Source organism: Culex pipiens, chromosome 2, assembly GCF_016801865.2.
Source record: "Culex pipiens pallens isolate TS chromosome 2, TS_CPP_V2, whole genome shotgun sequence".
In the NCBI taxonomy this organism is placed as follows: Eukaryota; Metazoa; Arthropoda; class Insecta; order Diptera; family Culicidae; genus Culex; species Culex pipiens.
In genome coordinates, this window is record NC_068938.1 from 49,508,847 (window position 1) to 49,528,559 (window position 19,713).

Genomic DNA, 19,713 nt, shown 5'->3' on the forward strand with positions numbered 1-19,713 from the left:
GGAAAAGATGGCCGCCGTTTCGGGTGTGTGCGCGGTGGAGTTGAAGGTAACGATTGACAAAGAGTTCGTCGAACGTGCCAAGTCCGGCGGGGAGCTGTTCCCGGACGTGGAAATGTCCAAGGTATTTGGAAGAATTTTAACATTTTTCAACAAAAATGCTTTAAAACAATTTCTTTTTCAGAATTTCATAGCATGCTTCCTCACCAAAAACGACATTTTGACCCCGGAAGGTAACTTTGTCCGTACGAAATTTGTGGAGTTCTTCGCCGATGGACACAACGAGGCTACCGTGGAGGATATTTACAACAAGTGTTCCACCGTGGAGGGTGCCACCAAGGAGGACAAGGCGTACGCGTTCCACAATTGCTACTTTGAGCTGAAACACTAAGAACCATTGGATGAAGATGAAAAATGGATTTGAAATTATTAAGGTTTAAATTTAAAAAAAAATACTTCAAATAAAAAAACCTGCGACACTTCTAGAACTATCAAATTTTCTCAGAAAAAGACATTTTTAACTTTTAAGTGAAACAATCATTGCTTCTTTCAACAGAATAAGGTACCTTATCAGTGCAGCCGACATTATCTTCCAAGAAATTTCAGTTGCAATTCCCATTTTAACGCAGAAGGATCCCAAAATGGCAGCTAAAGTTTTGTGTTTCCTGATTCTGGTGGTAGTTTTTTCTGGAGTCGCTGTAAGATTATTTTTTCAATTTAAAAATATAAATTATCAATCTATTTTTTCCTTAAATTCAGGCAGACTACAGCAAAGTTCAAATTAAGCAGCTCTTCTCGAAGGTCAGATCATGCGTTTTTCCCGATTCCGATCTGATTGAGCGAGTCATGTACAATCAAAATGTGGTCAAAAATGCGGAAACCCTGGTAAAATCAAACTGTTTTCTTTGCTATACTTTAAATTTAATTCTTTCACTTTTTCAGCGTTATTTTGAGTGTGCCAGCGAAAAGATGGGATGGCTCAACGCCGAGCGCCAGTTTCAGCCGCAGTTGTTGAGTGATTTTTTCGCGCAAAACTTTGATCGAGCTGCGATCGAGAGCACCGTTAATGCGTGTTCGAGCAGCCTCCCGGGGGTTTTTTCATAGTTTAAATTCCGGGGTGACTTTGATAGTCATAGTTTTTCTTGTTAATATCATTTTTTAGATGTTTAAACTTTATTTGTACGTTAAATGTACCATCACTAAAGTAGCTTATACAGTTTTTAAGAAAAAAAATCAATGTTTATATTTAGTTAACTATGTTTATAAGCTTTTTTACAAAATACATATAAAATTCAGGTAAAATTGGTAAAAAGTCGGAATTTTTCCTGTTATTTTACATGAAATTTGTTCAACTGAAATAGCCTGTAAATTTAAATTTGGAGATTTTTTTAAATTGTGTTTAAAAAACACATATTATTTATTATTTACAAACTTATTTAACCTTCTCCTAGTGGGAAATTGTCCAAAGAATCCGAAAATGCATTCCGTTTTCCGATTCAAAAGCATGTTCATTGAGAAAATTATTATACTTTGAGAAGCTTAAAATAATGACTTTCATCAACATTTTCTTAACTGTAGTTTTTTTTTCTGTTTGAGTATTAAGACACTGAATCCTGATTACAAGGACTATTGTATCGTGTTACCCATTTTTACTGTTATTAAGCATTTCCAGATCTATAACACAGTCCCTATTGAGAGGGAAAGTGCTGTTCCATCCAGATGCTGTAAACTCCATTCCTTGTGCCTTGTGCGCTATGTATCGCTAGAACCGCGGTGACAATTTTTTCGTGTCATTTTTCAAGCTCTTCCCAGCAGTTATTATTTGCCGCGCGGGGTCTTGTAAAGACAATTGTCTTTTTGCAGCGCTACTTTTGCGGTGTTCCCTTTGCTCTGATCTGGGCAATGCGACTGGACTGCAGTGCAATACCGATCGGCTGGGCATTATTTACATGCGAAGGCACGAGGAATGTATTTTGGGAAAGAGGCGCAAAGGAATATCCCAAGATCGATCACATGCTTGAAGAGCACGTGAAGCAACCGTTTTATACTCATGCGGTTGCTGCTACCTCAGAACTTAAACCTAAGGCTGCCACCCTGAGAAGAACCCATGACTTTTCGCTTATGAGGCGAAACCCGTAACCACTCGGCCACAGGAGGTTGGCAAAACTGTAGTTAACTAACTCTTTAAACTATTCAAAATTTTATGAAAAGTTCTTCTTGAGGTACTTTGAACACTTCTCTACCACAGTTAGTATGATTCTAAACCATTCCGTACGTATTTTAATTGTACTCTTCATTTTGCGGAAAAATCGCAAACCTATCAAAGTCACCCGGCTATCAAAGTCACCCCGTTTTACGGTATATAAAAAATATGATTTAATAGCGGGAAAGTGATGAGAATTTGTCAAACGGCTTAGAGTGATTAAAATGGGTATATTTCCCCTACTTCACAGATTTTTTGATATAGTACACCGTTTTTAAGATACAGCCACTTTAAATTTAATTTTAACTGAAAAATTCCCGTTTTGGTTTTTTTTTAATTTATTGTAATTTGTAATTTGTTGTTTTATTGTCTTTTTCCTATTTTTTTTTTCGAAAAGTTGAGAAAATTTCCAAAAAATTGCCTAATAGATATTGGACCTTTGGTTGCTGAAATACAGCGAATAAATGAAAAAGAATCAATGATTCCAATATTCTATGTTGAAAAATGAAACATTTGCGATTTTTTTTTCTGAAAAAAAAAACATTTTGAAGATACAGTCAAGGCTCGATTATCCAAAGGTTTGTATAGGACTTTGGATAGTCGAATCACGAACAAAAAAAAAACAGATTATTTTATTTTCTTAATTTTAACATCAAATTCACTTTAGTCAAATTTGACTGGTTGATTGCCTGTTAAATTGAAAAATGCTTTTTTCAATATTTCATCACTGCCATTTTGGCCGCAAACTTGGATTTAAAATTTTTAAATCGCTTTAGTGTAGTTTAGGGGTCATACTAAAGCATAACAGTCAAAAATAAGACAACGTAAAAAAATATTTTTTTTCGTGATTCGATTATCCGAAGTGAAATTTTGCCAAGGCCTTCGGATTATCGAGTCTGGACTGTATTGGAATCAAGAATAACATTTCAAATGGGCAAAATATCAACCTAGATTTTCAAAATTTTGGAACAAAATGGTTGAAATAAAATAATAAACAGTTATGCTTCTGTCAACATTTAATGAAATGAATTTATGAAAAATATTTTCCCAATGAGTGCTATTCGATCAAAAATGAAAAATAAGCGTTAAAAAATTTGTTCTAAATAGTTCACAAACAATTGTACCGATTTTGTCAATAAACATTTTTATTTTTAGCAATATTTATGTTGCCAATTGATTTTTAAAAGAATATATGATTAGGGCGTCCAATTTTCTCGGGTTTTGAATTTCCCGGGAAACGGGAAAAATATTTTTGAAATCCCGGGAATTCCCGGAATCCCAGGAAATTTTCAAACAGTTTTAAAATCTAAGTTTTCATAATATTTGTTATGTTTTTCAAGGTTGAAATCATAGAATTATCTCAATATTATTAATTGGTGATAATCTTCACTTTGATTTTTTTTCTTTGTTGTGCCTCAGATTATAAATGCGCCAATACAATATGATTTAAACTAAAAAAGTCTCTTATAAATATTTACAAAAAAAAACTACAACAAATAAAATGATAGCAGGCAATTTAAATATTAGATTTGTTTAGACTTTTACGCTTCATAAATTAACAATATTTTACAAATTATCTCTAAGCCACTACCGCCAACTGGGGAAAATTGGGACTAAAGTCTGAATAGGTATAGGAGATTTTAGAGCAATTTATTTGGAAATCGGTGTAATTGTTTTGTTCTGTTCCGTTTTTAACCGAAATCAATAAAAAAAATCAAAACTTTATGCAAAAAATGGCTTTAACAGTTCAATACATTTGTCCTGATTTGCCACAGGTGCCGGTGCTTTATGATAAATAATTAGTTATGATATTATTTTTTAATTTCAAAACAGGAACATAAGTATATAATGCCCAGTCTTTTCGAATTGTTATTTGCATTGGCCTAAGCATATTTTTAAGTAAATTTATGGTTTAATATTGTAAGTCTCAATTCGAATTCCATTATCATGAACTGACCTTACGCTGAGGTTGCTCGATAACCTATTTTTTGAGTCCGAATTATTTTGCAGCAAAGAACTGTTGTGTTTTGAGTACAGTATGCTAGAAATCGTAGAAAAGTCAAGTCTAACATAATGAAACTGATTGTTGCTTTCCTGATTTTGTTTGCTGTAGCGTGTTCGGTAAAATTGGATAATTATTAGCAATCAAGAAAATTTTAAATTTGAAAATAATTTTATTTATGATAATTAGGCAGAATATAGCAAGCTGTGGTTACACGAGGTTACCAGAGAGGGCAAACAATGCATGCAGAAACTGTCGATCTCTATGGCAGATAACGTTGTTGAACGTATAATGTACAACAGAGGACCCACCCGTGACGATATGGTAATTATTTTTAAAGATAATTTCCTTAGATTTTTTTTTCCAAAATTGCTTTGAATTTTCAGAAATACCTGCGCTGCTTTTACATCAAATTCGGCATTCTCGATGCAAACGACAAATTTGTCGTTGATCGGGCGGTTGAATTTGAGATGGATCGGTACGAGGAACAGGAGGTGCGTCCCGTGGTTACCCGGTGTGCCAAACAGGACGATCCCTCCGTGTACGAGCGCTTGTGGCAGTTCTATCAGTGTTTCAATACCGATAAGAGCTTGAAAGCATGATTTATTTTAAACTGTATGTAGACGCATCAAGAATCTTTTTGCAATAAAATAAAGGAAATATTAAGAAAGTTTTACAAATTTTAATCAAACTCCGAACAATCTTTAAAATTTGCGATATTTTAAACCGTTTGTAAGGCTTTTTTCCTGAACGACGTCAAAATTTAAGAGTTTAGCGTCGACTTGTCTGTGCGTGGCTTGATAACCTGCCAGAGGGGTTAGTTCACATGATTGTGCAGCAAATTCAGTTTGAAGCAAAGCGTCTACAAGACAACATCATGAAACTGGTCGTAACTTTGCTAATCTGTTTAGCAGCTGGGGCATGTTCGGTAACGTTTTGTTGGTAACTGCATAAATCGAGAATGAATTAATATTAGTTTATTAATAGGCCGAATACAGTAAGCAGCGGGTAGAAGAAGTTCTAAAAGTAGCCAAACAATGCAAGCTGGAGCTCTCGCTTCCCGAAGAGGACAATGTGGTTGAACGTGCGTTAACCCGAAATGATATGGTAATCAATTTAAAATGAAATTTCGTGGCTTTTCTCCTTCTAATTTTCACTTTCAATTCTCAGAGATACATGCTCTGTTTTTACTCCAAGTTCAACATGCTCGATGCAAACGATAATATTGTCGTTGATAAGGTGGTCGACTTTATGGTGGAACAGTACGCTGAAAAGGTGATTCGTCCGGTAGTTACCAGGTGTGCCAAACAGGGCGATCCCTCCGTGTACGAACGTCTGTGGAAATTCTACCAGTGCATTAGTACCGATAAGAGCTGGTAGTGAAAGAACTAAGGATTTCAATTTCAAGGAATGTTGATATTTCAAAAAAAAAAATGTGGAAAATTTCTAACAAATAAAACTGTCCTACAGTATATTTCAACCCCAACTTTTGTTTTTAATAATAAACCATTTCAACGATACCGCCAACAAATAGAAATTTAACATACCATTATGATCTTAGCTTGTTTTACTAATGTTTAGTCTTGAATTCAAAATTTTGATTTTTTTTTCCGGAAAGATCAGAAAATTTCGCAAAGTACCATTTTTTACATTGAAATTTGATGAAATATCGGCATTTGGGTGATTACCAAAACACCTCGTTTTTTCTAGTTTCGTTTCCTTTTTGTGGCTCAGTATCTAGAGTTCCAATCTTCAAAAACAAACAAATTTATTAGAAATTTTTTGAACCTTTCGAAAAAAAATGTGTTCAGACTTGGGCAACAAAGTTACCACAAAAATTCAATCTTTAAGTAGATTTATATAAAAAATGGTACAACTTCATCAAAATTTCTATAAACTAGATTTTTTGTTTGCAATTCCATCATGAAACTACTTAGGTACTTCGCCTGTCATTCTCGAACGACGAAACGGCCTAATTTTCTCTACAAAATAAAAACAGATTCGACAATTAATAAATTTTTGGATACTGGGGCTAATAAGTTATTCTTTTCAGAACTAAAATGGGTGCTTTTTGGTTGAACTTTTCAGCACTTGTATCGAAAAGTAATACTTTTCAACATTGTTTTAATTTGAACGGTGGATTGACTAAACACGTGGACATTTGAATTGCAACAAATATATACTCGTCGTATTCATACAACTCTGTGAACCACGTTGGACAAATGTACATGTTGCACAAACTACTGTTTGAACCTGAATCCAATTTAACAACTGTAAATGACATTATTTTTAACGATTAAGATTTATTTATTTTTTCAAATACGGATTTTTTCGAAAAAACACAGTTCAAAAGTTGCCTTTTTATCCTCATAAAAATGCCAAAAATTATAAATTTTCACAAATGAGCAATTCTCTACCAAAACCGGAAATGGATTTGATTTGTATTTTTTGATTTGGCTCAAACTTTGTGGGGGCCTTCCCTATGACTAAATAAGCTATTTTGTGTCATTGGTTCACCCATACAAGTCTCCATACAATTTTGGCTGCTGTCCATACAAAAATGGTATGTAAATATTAAAACAGCTGTAACTTTTGACTGAATTTTCTGACCAATTTGGTGTCTTCGGCAAAGTTGTAGGTAATGTTGAGGACTTTTGAGAAAAAAATAGGTACACGGAAAAAAAATTGCAGATTTTTAAATCAACTTTTTTTTCACTAAAACTCAATTTCCCATAATACGTATTTTTTGATTTTCGAGATTTTTTTATATGTTTCAATGTTATTACATGAAACATTAGGACTAGCATTTTAAATGCGCGTAATATTCAACTTTGGCCCTTTTAAAATGCTAGTCTTGATTAAAAAAATATCAAAATATTTTTTTCGAAAGGATCGGAAAATTTCACGAATGTTTCATGTATTAAAATTGAAAATCGGACCATTAGTTGCTGAGATATCGTCATTAGAAAATGGTGGGTTGTTTTGGTGAGATTAAGAAAACTTCAATTTTCGTGTTTCTTTTTCTTAAAGCGGCTCTATCTCAGCAACCCGAGGTCCAATCTGCAATGTCTCTTAGACAATTTTAAAGCAAATTTTCTGAACTTTTCAAAAAAAATATTTTTAGAAGTGGTTACTCATGGCCACTATTTTTTAAAATTGAAAAACTGCAAATATTTCGCTAAAATCAAACTTTCGGTGGCTATATCTTGAAAACGGAGCCCTTTATCAAAAAAACTGTAAAGTACTTTTCGATTGCAAATTCAATTTTGCATTAAAAAATAATTTCAAACTTGTTTTTGCATGAAACTTCGATTTTTTCCAAAAATCACAATTTTTTCATAACTCGGTGGCAGATTTTTTGACCATGTTTCTCTATGGCTCAAAAGTTCGGATTTTTGTCCCCTAAAACATATCAAAAAATCTCGAAAATCAAAAAATACGTATTTTGGGAAATTGAGTTTTAGTGAAAAAAAAGTTGATTAAAAAATCTGCAATTTTTTTTCCGTGTACCTATTTTTTTCTCAAAAGTCCTCAACATTACCTACAACTTTGCCGAAGACACCAAATTGGTCAGAAAATTCAGTCAAAAGTTACGGCTGTTTGAATATTGACATACCATTTTTGTATGGACAGCAGCCAAAATTGTATGGAGACTTGTATGGGTGAACCAATGACAAGGTTTGAGTCAAATAAAAAAATACAAAAAATAAAAATGGTCGAAATCGGCCGATTTCATAGAGAGTTGCTCAAATGGTGTTTTAGAGCAAATGGATTTTATTTTGTTTACAGCACCAGCATAAAAAGTGGTATAACAAAAAATGTTAATATTTTAACCCGGTATGCTCAAACAATTCTGTTCTCAAGATTCTATAATATTCAGAGAACACTTTTGAATGGAAATTTATGTGGAAAATTGTAGGGAAAAAGTTGGGCTTATTTGAATTACTAAATCAATGCCTCGCATTGCTGGTTGTAAAACTGCTCGTTTGGGTCTTAAAAAGGTGATGTTCTTCGTAGTAACTTTTGTGTTAATTTATTTATTTTTTTAAATCATGTAAAAAATCAAAAGCTCCGGCAGTTTTCAAGAGTTTGTTTGTCAAAATTTTGCATTGAAAGAATTATGCTGGTGTTGTAAACTAAGATAGATCGAGTTTATAGTTTGTTTGTCTGTGCGCTTTTTTTGCCCTGATAACCTACGGGATCAGCCAGATTATTTGGCAGCAATGATCACCTGCATTTTGAGAGAAATTCAGTTTGCTGCAAACCGTAGTCAAGACAAGTACCAAAAACCATGAAACTGATCGTAGCTTTGCTTGTTACTTTTGCTGTGGCATGTTCGGTAAGCTTCTTTAATTCGAAAATTAATCAACAATAAAAAACTGACTTTCTTGTTTTTAAAGGCCGAATACAGCAAGAAACAGATACAAGAAGTGCTTAAACTTGGAAAGCAATGCATGCAAGAACTCTCGATTCCCATGGAGGACAACGTGATTGAACGAGTCATGTACAACAAGGAACCAACTCGCAAGGACATGGTTAGTAACTTTATTCTAATTTTTGTAATATTTTGTTTGTACAACTTTTGCTTACAATTTTCAGCGATACTTGTACTGCGCTCTGGGCAAGTTCGACATGCTCGACGCAAACGACAACATCGTCGTCGATAAATTGGTCGACTTCATGGTGGATCGATACGACGAGCAGTTGGTGCGGCCTGTGCTTGCCAAGTGCGCCAAGCAGGACGATCCCTTTGTGTACGAGCGACTGTGGAAGTTCTACCAGTGTTTCTTCGCCGAGAAGAGCTTTGAGCTGTAAAGATGCAATTTTGAACTAAGTTCACTAATAAGGGCAAAATAAATGGAAATTTGATGCAGTTTATTATTTCTGGACTATGTTACCCTTTAACAAATCACAATCCACTATCTTTTAACAATAAAGATTAAAGCGAAACCGGACAAAATTTCTTAGAAATCAATATCAATACTTAACGATTTGACCGAGAAACGAAGCCCAGTGGTAAAGCATCCGCCTGGTAAGCGGTAGATCAGGGTTCAAATCCCGGCTCGGACCAACACAACTGGTGGTCTTTTCCCTTCTGGATTCGATTGCTTAGTAAAGGGAAGGTAGTGTATCATCACAAACTGGACCTCATCAAGACACCTTAGGAAGACAACCTATGGAATGTTAACATTAACCTTAACATGTTAACATTAAGTTAATCAATAAACTGTCACTGAATCCGCTTTGTAAATGCCGGCCCCGATACTCTTCACGGGTGTTCCCCTCAGGAACAGGGAAAGATTTACTTTACTTAACGATTTGGTGCTATTGCTCTATCGTTTTCCCCTTCCTGTCGTTTTCCCTACCTTCCAACTTGTAAACTCTCTTAAAAATGAATTAAGGACAGTGTTTTACATTTTTTTATTTAATTTCATATGTTATGGTAATTTTGCTCAGGGATTCAAAATTATAGACCAAATTTCGATAGAAGCTGAAGTAAATATCGGTTACATTTTTCATTTGCATTTGTACAGAAGTTAACCCCATTTCGATCATTTCACATCCCTGATTTTTGTTTTACAATTATAAAGAACAAAAAATACCTTAAAAAAATATCATTTAATAAATAAGAATAGCTATTGTAGTCATAAAAATTTCAAATTATTTTGTTAAAAAAACCATTAAACCACTTTTATTAGTCTTTAAAAGCAAATTACATTTGCACCCTGTTTCACAAACATCTTAAAGATGCTATTATTTTTTCTGTAACTCGCCCTGATAATACAATCGTCCAAAATTTTAAGGTCAAATTTTAAAATGATACTTGCATCGTTAAGTAATGAAAGCAAGTCATTCGAAGTTATCAGCTGTGCTTTCAAAGGTGAATTTTCAAATTTGGCCATTTCAGTGCACGTTCTCCCTCGGAAGAGTCAAGAATTCAGCCATGAAGCTTGCGTTTGCAATTGTGGTTATTTTTGCTGGCTGCTGCATGGTATGTTTTTTTATTCATTTTTACTCGCTTTACTTATTTTTATAACTTTTTTAGGCAGAGTTCAGCAAGAAAGAACTCAAGCTCATTTTGGACTCAGCAAAGTATTGCATGGGTCAACTGTCGATTCCTCTTGAAAGTGACATTGCCGAACGGGTTATGTACAATCGCAACGTTTTAAATGATGAAATTACTAAGGTGAAGCAACAAATTTGGTGAAGCTTGAAGAAAATTTTCGAAAATTTCGAATCTAATTTCAGAAATACATCACCTGCGTTATGAAGAAGATGGCGCTTATCGATGATGAGGGAAACGTCAGTAAGCAAGCTATTATCGACACCTTCAAGGATAATTATGACGAAGAGCTGCTGAAACCACTGATGGAGCAATGTGCAACTCCACAAGGAGCCACTCTGGACGATCGGATGTTTGCGTTCTATACTTGTTGTTTTGCGAAGAAAACGTTTGATATTTAAAAGCAATATTCATGTTTGTCTTAAATTTGCTGAAAATCAATAAAGTTAATCGTTTTCAAAGCGATTCTAGCAAAACCAAACTGATCTTATCAATCCTGAACTAGTTTAGCTTTGCACGCCATCACAATTGACCCAAATACATGCAGTTTCACGCTGCATTGATTAAATTCCCAACAAAAGAAGCATCGGTAATCCGTGCTATTTATAAGCGCATTTCAACGTAATCTTCACAGTTCAAAATAACCATCTTCATAAGCAACACAGATCACTCGAGGAGCGCTTGTTCGAAATGTCAATCGAACAAATTATTGCCACTGCAATTGCAGCTGGATGTTACGTCAGTGTAGTAGGTAGGGTTAAAGTGTAGAATTGTTTTGTGAAATTAAATTTAATATACACTTTAAATCTTGCAGGATAAATCAAGCTTTACCGGTAGTGTGCTTTCAAATCTTAAATAATTGACAACATTTAATAAACAGTATAAATATAACAGAGTGAAAATAAATGAGCTTTGTTACGATAAAGAAATATTTAAACAAATACTTTAACAAATATTTTAAATAACCTTTTGAAAGAGCGTCAAAAAAAGATGACCCAAATTTATTTTAATTAACAACATCAGTGTTGAGCAGTAAAAAAATCTTTAAGAATTTCATCAACGGATTTAAAAATCAATAAAGTAAAACTTCATAAAATTCTAATACATAATATTTACATTGAAGTGATTCTACTGCCAAAAAATAACAAACGAAATTACAAAATACCTAGGAATTCAAGGAATTATTATTTTTAACGAATTTCTGGTTTTGATTTGATTTAACTGTCTGGATATTGCCAAAAAAGAATAAAAATACCTTAACATTTTAAATCTACAAACAGGCAATATTATTTTTGAAAATGTTATGATATCTTGGCGTTAATTTTTTTAATTTCATAGCAAAATTTTATCACAATTTACAGCAAAATGAAATTAGCAATTGTGCTATTAACAGCTATTAAAATGTCAAAAAAATGTTAAGAAATGAGGTCGCACTTTTCGATTCAAAGAAAACATAAATATTATTTTATTTTAAAATTAATTCAAATAATGAAAGAAGATTTGAAATTTTTGTGTGAAAGGGATTTTAATGTAAAATTGGACGCCAAATTTTATGGTGTACTCAAAATTCCGAAAATTAAACTACTTTTCATCGAAAAATATACATGAATAGTTCTGCCGTTTTTCGTTACTCAACTGTAAAAAAAATGTGGCAGGTGTCGCTTTATGGGCAAATTTATGTAATTTTCGAATCTGAAATAAGGCCGTTTATTGACTCGAAAAATCAGGGGGCAAAAAAAACTTTTTTCAAAAAAAAAACTAAAATATTAGTGAAATTAGACGTGCAATCAACTGAACACTATTTAAAATACTTTTCCCTGCGTTGATAATCACTTTGAGCATGATTGATACATTAAAAAAATATTTTTGAGTTTGGGGAAATTTCGATGCACGGGTCCACAAGAATTATTTTTTCGCATTAAGTACTTTTTCGTCAAATCTTAATTTTTTTAAGTGTAATACAAGAATGTTAAATTAACTGTCTTTTAACAACACTCTTTTTATTGAAATGTTGAAACCATGGCAAGTTACCAGTGTTGCAAATGAGTGATAGAAAAGCTATCAATAGATTATCTCTGCACCAAAAACATCCGAGATTGTAGCGGCCGTCACTATAGCTTGTGAGATCTGAGGGCTTTTGTTAATTTGAGTGCGGTTAACCGCGGTGGATTTTCTTGAAATACTTCATGCGACGCGCGGGTGTCGCATGACACATTTCAGAATATTTCAAATGAAACATTTCTCTGCTGGAATTCCACCAAAACATTGACCAGGCTCACCACACAAAAAGCTCGGTGCAGCAGCTCACCAAAGCGGTAGATTTTTGACAGCTGTTTGCCTTGTTGTTTTTTGGTGGTGTTTGCGGTGTTCGTCAAAGCATTCTGAGCAGCAGATTAGTCCCTGGAGTTGTCGTTTCCGTTCCGTGGCCTGGCGCTGACCGCTGTTGTGCGGCCAAACCTCCGTGGCCGCTATCTGCTGGCTCATACTTGGCTAGTGTGTGAGCCAGCTGCTGACCTGCTTGGGATCTGATTTGTGCATGCAGAGAGGTAGGTTGTGTTTCTTTTTTTGCAGTTTTGCTGAAATTTGAAGATATACGATTGTTTCTAGACTTCCGTAATGCCGAATTGGTCTGTTTGGACGTACATCGCTCGTACACCCATGCACTCCCGGACAAAAAATTGGAGCCGAGCATCCGCAAGATCAACCAGGTGGACTGATCGAGGAAATAACTTGCCAAGTGGGATCCGGTCCCGGAAATTCCATACGACTGCTCAATGAATTGATAGCTCGAGGAAGTGTTAGTCGATCTCGGGACCAATCGGCTGTACTTAGGTAACCTGACGCCATACGGGAACGAGGAGGAACTGGTCGAGCTGTTTCCGCCGTACGACGAGATCACCGAGGTCTTCATGAACATGAAGAAGGACTACGCGTTCGTGAGCGTCGACTTCTTCTAGAACGCCGAGAAGGTCAAGCGCAAGAACTGCATCTTGAAGATTCGTTTTGCGCCGAACGCGACCGCCCTGCGCGTCTCCAACCTGGGTCCGTTCGGCACCAACGAGCTGCTGTACCGCGTGTTCGATGTGTTTGGTCCGGAAAATCCACCAGCGATAGCATCGTCGAGTTCAAGAACAGGCCGAGCGCTACGGCCGCATTGAAGTACTGCAGTGAAAAGTATTTCGTCCTGAACTCTTCGCTGTGTCTGTGCTTCGGCGAATCGTACACGTACTAGGACAACAACGCCGACGGCCGTTAGGAGAAGCTGATCAACAAAAAGGAATCCGGAGTTCTTAAAGTCCCGCCAGCAGGGCCTGCGCTTCGCCGACGTGGGCTCGCTCGATCACGAGTACGGCCAGCGCTGGAAACACATGCACGAGATGTACAAGCAAAAGGTCGAGGCACTAAAACGCGACATGGTCATGGAGGAGGAGAAGCTTGAGGCGCAGATGGAGTTTGCCCGCCACGAGCACGAGATCGAGCAGCTGCGTGAAGAACTCCGCATGAGGGAACAGGACAAGGCCCGCAAAAAGGCCGACTGGGAGATGAAGGAACGCTTCGTCATCGAATCCCGCGAGCGACTTTAGCAGCAAATGTCCGACCAGCGCATGGGCTTTCAAGGCAACAATAACTTCAATAACCGTAACAAATTCTTCGATATGATGAACCAGGGAGGTGGTGGTGGCGGTGGAAACCGTAACAACAGTTTCGGATGGGAGGTTCGCAACTACGGCCACGGAGGACGAAACGAAATGGACCAGCAGCAGGATCAACAGCAACAACAGCAGCAGCAGCAGCAGTTTCAAGAAGGTCTGCCCGACCAGGACCGGGACAGGAACAGGGTCCTGGAGGTCCATGCGGTGAAGGTGGCATGGTAGACGGTGATAACATTGGACGTAAACCGCACAGGATAAAAGCTCCAGATCGTTTTTTATGTTCTGGCGCTGGCCCGCTTCCAGATCAAGTTGCTCGCGGAAGAAACATTTCGACAGCGCATTCCGCTAGGCAGCAACGACCACTCGGTTCAATCGAGTCCAACGCCAGCGGAACCACTACCGACCGGGAGGTGGTTTCAAATTTACATCCTGTCGAAGTTACTCCTCGTTCGAGAAAGGCGAACAGCCGCTTTGATGGTGCTGCAACAGATTGTCGTTTTGGCATTCGCGTTGAAAAGGTTTTTGTTCACAGTGTCGCAACGGCCGTTTGCTGGGTCAAGGCCCTCATTCGCAGTCACACGAGCTAGCTGATGGCGCTGGGCTCGGAGAATCTGCTGGACAGCATCTTCAGTCTGGGCATCATCGAGGTACCGGGTGCAGCATGCCAACTCGTTGTTCAAGTAGATGTTTGTTCGAGCCAAGGTCGATCCGGTTGTAGCTGACCTGAGTAAGCAGTTCTAGCGCCGGCCCGCATTCTACATCCTCATTCGAGAAAAGCTGCACCAGATTGTCCCCACCTCTAGACGTGCTTTGATCTAAGATTTCGCCAAAAATCTCTTCTTCAAATATTTTTGATCTGAAATAGCATTGGAAAGATTAATTCGCTTTTTTTTATAAATTGTTGGGTTTGATGCAGGCTGCATTTTTTAAGGCAGTAAATTGCTTGTTGAAATTTGTAGCAACTAAATCCGCAAATTGTTTAATTTAAACTTATCAAAAATGGGATACACAGAAAACAAATCGAAAAAGTGGCTAAAAAATAATGAAAACATAAAACAGGCAAAAATAATAGTTGGAGGTTGTACAATAAAAATCATACTATAAAGCAAATATAAACTAAACAAAATAAATGCAAATTATGTTTTTGTATGTTTTTCGCGAAATTATTTTTCTTAATATGACGCGGATTCGGTTTTGGGACAGCGCGGATTTTTTTTTCGACTTCTCCGTAACAACCCTGAATATTTTAAAAACATAAAATTTTGCATTTTTTTATGTTTGTTGATACGACTTTAAGTTGCTGTGAAATTGTCATAAAAAGATTAAAAACACAGGAAATAAAAAAACAGACTACATTGAATTAAATAGAGATTTAATTGAGCACCGTTTTCCAGTTATAGCCATTTTAAGTACCGTAAAACGAGGGGACTTTGATAGGTACGAGATTTTTCCGCAAAATGAAAAGTACAAATTTAGAGTTTTTTTTTTGTGAATAGGTCCTATAAACATATAAAACACAATAGCTTGTAGGTCCTTTAAAAAAACTCTGGAAATTAAATACGTACGGAATGCTATGGAATCATACTGACCATGGTAGAGAAGAGTTCAAAGTACTTCAAGAAGAAGTTTTCATAAAATTTTGAAAAGTTTAAAAAGTTAGTTAACTACAATAAAGAAAATGTTGATGAATAGCATTATTTTAATATTCTTAAAGTATCATAATTTTCTCAATGAACATGATTTCGAATCGGAAAACGGAATGCATTTTCGGATTCTTTGGACAATAAATAAAAAATAAACAACAATAAACAGTGTTTTTTTTAGGAAATCAATATTTGTGACAAAAAGTGTATTTAAAATTCATCAACAACCCACTGAGAATTGTGGCTCGAGCCTCGACTCGATTCAGGCTCGATCTCGTGCCAGATCGACTCGAGGTTCGACACAAAATTCTCAGTGTGAAGAAAAAAGGGGCCGCATATAATTTTTTTCGGTGTAGTCCTTATCCATAACTATAAGTTCACCGAAGACACCGAATCGATCAAACAATTCAAATTAAATACTTACGGAATTTTACAGAATCATACTGACCGTTATTACCATTGTAGGTGTCCCCAAAACCGTTGTAGGTTAGTATGATTCCATATCATTCCTAAGTACGGGTTTCGGTCTCAAACTATTTTTGAACGCAGTTTTTTGCAACTGAAAAGGTAATGATTTTATGATTAAAAAGTGGAACAAATAAGAAATAAAAAGGTGTCTGAAAACAATAAATAGGCATATTAAACCATTTTTGTTCACAATTTTATAACGCGTACATTACATATAAATAAGTCACTTTTCGGTTATCACGACGACTTGGCGCTTTTTGTTCTGGGCGGTGGCGTAGCCTTGGACGTAGTTTATAATGATGGCCTTCGGCGATTTTCAGATTCTTGTGCGGCATTACTTGGGCGCCGATTATGACCGTGCTGCTGGTCCAAGGTTTGAGTCATATGGGAAGTGTGCGACCAAAGCTGGGTCGCGAGAATTCCTTCAAAGTTGAAGTTCTGCTTAATGGTGGTCGCTAACCAGTCACGGATCTCCGACATTACGCGATCCTAATGCTGTTGAGAATGGACACGAACGACTGATGCTTTTTTGTCGGTGGGTTCTGGTTCTGGGAGTAAGAGTTACGGGCAAGCATGTCCTTCCTTAACGACCGGCGACAGCTGGAAATAGTCTCCGCACAGAATCAGCTGGATTCCACTGAAGGCCTTGTCGTTCTTCCGGACGTAATGGCCAACGGCTTCGGTTTTCTAAAAGAAAGTAACAGTTAGACAAGTACGTGGCTACCGTCATCTCCTAACCAACTCACCTCAAAATAATCCCCATCAACCATGGAAATCTCGTCGATAACCAACCGCTTGCACTTGCGCCAAATCGAAGCCGATGTGGGTCGCGAGGCCATCTCGTAGCACCTCTGCATTGTCGTCTCGCCACTTCCGATTCCCGCGAACGAGTCAGTGTCGTTCCCCCGATTAAGCACTCGCTCACTACCGTCGGAGTCGGTGCCACAGTTTCATCCGGTGGCAGCGTTGAAATGATCTTCCTCAGTAGATAACTCTTGCCGGTGCCCACTCTCCTTGTGAAGAACAGACTACGCCCGATTTGCACGCCTCCAGAACCGCTTTCTGCTGCTCGATCAACATTTCCGGTACCACTGACGTCAACGGAGACGTCGTGTATAGTTTCTTCGGAGCAGGTCGTTTGCGCTTTTGCGACGGCGACGGAGTAGTGGTAGATCCCTTGCCCAGAGCCATCTTCTTCACCCGGGCCAAATCCACGTTTGTCACTGGATTGATGTCGTCGAGCGAGTTGGGCTTGTCCGACAGCTGTAGTAGGAATATGGTGCACTTTTCCTCCTTGCTGAACCGAATGGTGGTTTATTAGTCTCGACCAATCTGGAATATACAAAAACAAAGAATTATTTTTCTCCTCCATCTGGTTTTGCACCTTCCGGATTCCGGATTGACGCCATCCTCCTCCAACGATCTTTGCACCTTACGGACTAGGTATCCGCGACTTTCTAAAAACAAACATAATCAAATCCTCCTCCAACTGAGATTGCACCTTCCGGACAATCGGGAAGGGCTCAAAAAAAAATTCCATAAAAAAAACTTTGCCGGGAAAGGGAAAATTGGATGGCCACTTTCGCCAGCACGGATAACGGTCCATCAATCCTCCCGAACCGTCCCGGAGAAGAAAAAACGCTGCTTCCTTTCTTTGTGAAATACTTACATCCACTTTGAAGAAAAGTCACATTTTCTGCGACTACAGATCGGGTTCCACACATTTTTGAAGAAAATTGGGGATGAAAATAATTAACGCTGCCGTTGTTTTTTTTTTTTTGCTAGAACTGACAGTTGTCAATCTGACATTTCTGGGATACGTTCACTGAGTGCCATTTGTCAAACTGACATTTCTGAGATGCGTTCACAGAGTGCTGCAACAACGGCAGCACTGAACGCACCCACCGCGTGACAAAACATGCTACACGAAAATGTATCTGGAAATGTCAAAATGAAGTATTTCATTTACCGCGGTAGACACCGGTGAATAATAATCTTGTGTCTCCTGATTCCCAGCGATGTCATTCTCTCTCTATCACTCTTCCCCTTTTCCTCGACTTTGCGCTCTCGCCGCTGAGTCTCTCAATCTCTCCGAAAACTGCAATGAGAGAACGCGAGATGGCGATTAGGAGCCGACCACGCATGACGTCCTGTTAAACTGCGTTTGCGAAATTGGTTTTGTGGCGGCTTTTGTGGTCAAAAGCTGTTGCGGTAGGATGATCGTGGAAGCGGGATAAGAGAGAAAAGGAAAATGTCAATTCGCGATTAAAAGCTCAAAAATTCCGACAGATGGCGCAAAGCATCGAAGAATGACGATTCAAATTTTCGCTGTTCGGTTACATAGGAATGCAAACTTAAAATTGATTTTACAGCTCTTAGAACAACTTTTGAGAAAAAATTCAAGCAGTACGAGTGTAAACTTTTTGCCCTCTATAAATTAACGCAACAAAAATAATTTTGAAAAAAAATAATTTTGAAAAAATAATATTGTTTAAAATGATTGAGCATCAAAAGTTAACAAAGTATCAGCTCGAATTTTTGCTCAAAAGTTATTTTGAACGCTGGAATTTAACAAATCAGAATTCGCATACATAACCTCAAAGGGCGGAAATTTCAATCGACATTCTTCGCTCTGTTCTGCTACTCAACACTAGGTGTCGCATGTCGTTTGGCTCTTGAACGGCAATTGAGAGATTCGACAGAAACGTGCACGCATCCTGGTGGCGAGTAGAAGCACTACGCAACGATGTTAGGAATGACAGCGTGCTTGGAAATATTATTTTTTTTTGCAGTTTTTGATTTTTATTTCCTTAAAATATTTGTTAACGTCGATGAAAGATATTGTAAAGTGTGGCAATCGCATAAACGAATCGAATGATGTATAAATCATAGGGGCTGAGATAATTTTTCATGTTCTTCCTCAAATTTACCAAAAAGATCTTTTGAAAAATTGATTTAAATGAGATTTATTTGATTGATAATGCTCCTTATGTGTGTATTATTGATCGAACAAACTATAAGAGTCATATTACAGCATAATTACAATAATTTTCTCAAAAAATTGCCAGTTATTCGAATTTTTCCAAAAATTTCCAAAAAATCACCAAAATGCATTTTTAAGGTCAATATTTTGGTTAAACAGGAAAAAAAGTAAAGTTTAAACACTTTTACATAATATTTCATCATTACTTTTAACTTTTGCCACATTTAACTCAAGTTATCCAAAATATCGATAATCTTTTCAGAAAAATCGTTTAAATAAAATACCAGTCACAATTAATCACTACAAATCACCAAGCATTATGATCCTAAGCAAAATTGCCACACTTTGCAATACCCCAATTTTCTGAAAATGCTTGATTTTTCATTATAAACGCAATTTTCCCCTAAAAACTGCTCAAACTGTATGGGGGCTGTCATTCCGAACACCGCTGGAACAACAGCGAACCTAGCGGAAAAAACGTCGTCGAATTCTTCAATCGCGAGTGGGTAAACACGAAGACGTGTTCGGCGCTGAGAGTTTCAATGAGGAGAGAAGAGCAGTTGTATTTGAGGCATGATATTTCGTGCTTTCCATTTCATTAGGGCACAAAACTTTTGTAAACAAGAGTGTATCCCTCTCACACCATATGCAAACTGTCATTTGAGTGAAAGGGATACACTATTGTTTACAAAAGTTTTGT

At 37.0% G+C, this 19,713-nt stretch overlaps 5 protein-coding genes and 2 pseudogenes across 5 annotated transcripts in view; 5 read left to right on the plus strand and 2 right to left on the minus strand.

Moving 5' to 3' along the window:
- LOC120416000 (uncharacterized) overlaps positions 1–19,713 on the minus strand; it is a 164,610-nt gene that overhangs the window by 40,006 nt on the left and 104,891 nt on the right. The window lies entirely within an intron of this gene.
- LOC120416014 (uncharacterized) lies at positions 3,054–4,868 on the plus strand. Its single transcript, XM_039577671.2, has 3 exons — positions 3,054–4,321; positions 4,392–4,526; positions 4,589–4,868. The coding sequence occupies exons 1-3, from the start codon at positions 4,274–4,276 to the stop codon at positions 4,802–4,804; spliced, it is 399 nt and encodes a 132-aa protein (XP_039433605.1). The 5' UTR covers positions 3,054–4,273; the 3' UTR covers positions 4,805–4,868.
- Positions 5,001–5,682, plus strand: LOC120416005 (uncharacterized). Its single transcript, XM_039577660.2, has 3 exons — positions 5,001–5,130; positions 5,190–5,309; positions 5,373–5,682. The coding sequence occupies exons 1-3, from the start codon at positions 5,029–5,031 to the stop codon at positions 5,580–5,582; spliced, it is 432 nt and encodes a 143-aa protein (XP_039433594.1). The 5' UTR covers positions 5,001–5,028; the 3' UTR covers positions 5,583–5,682.
- Positions 8,411–9,083, plus strand: LOC120416013 (uncharacterized). Its single transcript, XM_039577670.2, has 3 exons — positions 8,411–8,541; positions 8,603–8,737; positions 8,802–9,083. The coding sequence occupies exons 1-3, from the start codon at positions 8,494–8,496 to the stop codon at positions 9,015–9,017; spliced, it is 399 nt and encodes a 132-aa protein (XP_039433604.1). The 5' UTR covers positions 8,411–8,493; the 3' UTR covers positions 9,018–9,083.
- Positions 10,061–10,747, plus strand: LOC120416012 (pheromone-binding protein-related protein 6-like). The gene is made up of 3 exons (XM_039577669.2): positions 10,061–10,194; positions 10,249–10,389; positions 10,452–10,747. The coding sequence occupies exons 1-3, from the start codon at positions 10,147–10,149 to the stop codon at positions 10,665–10,667; spliced, it is 405 nt and encodes a 134-aa protein (XP_039433603.1). The 5' UTR covers positions 10,061–10,146; the 3' UTR covers positions 10,668–10,747.
- Positions 12,803–14,811, plus strand: LOC120415990 (hrp65 protein-like; annotated as a pseudogene).
- LOC120416002 (ATP-dependent DNA helicase PIF1-like) lies at positions 16,063–17,859 on the minus strand (annotated as a pseudogene).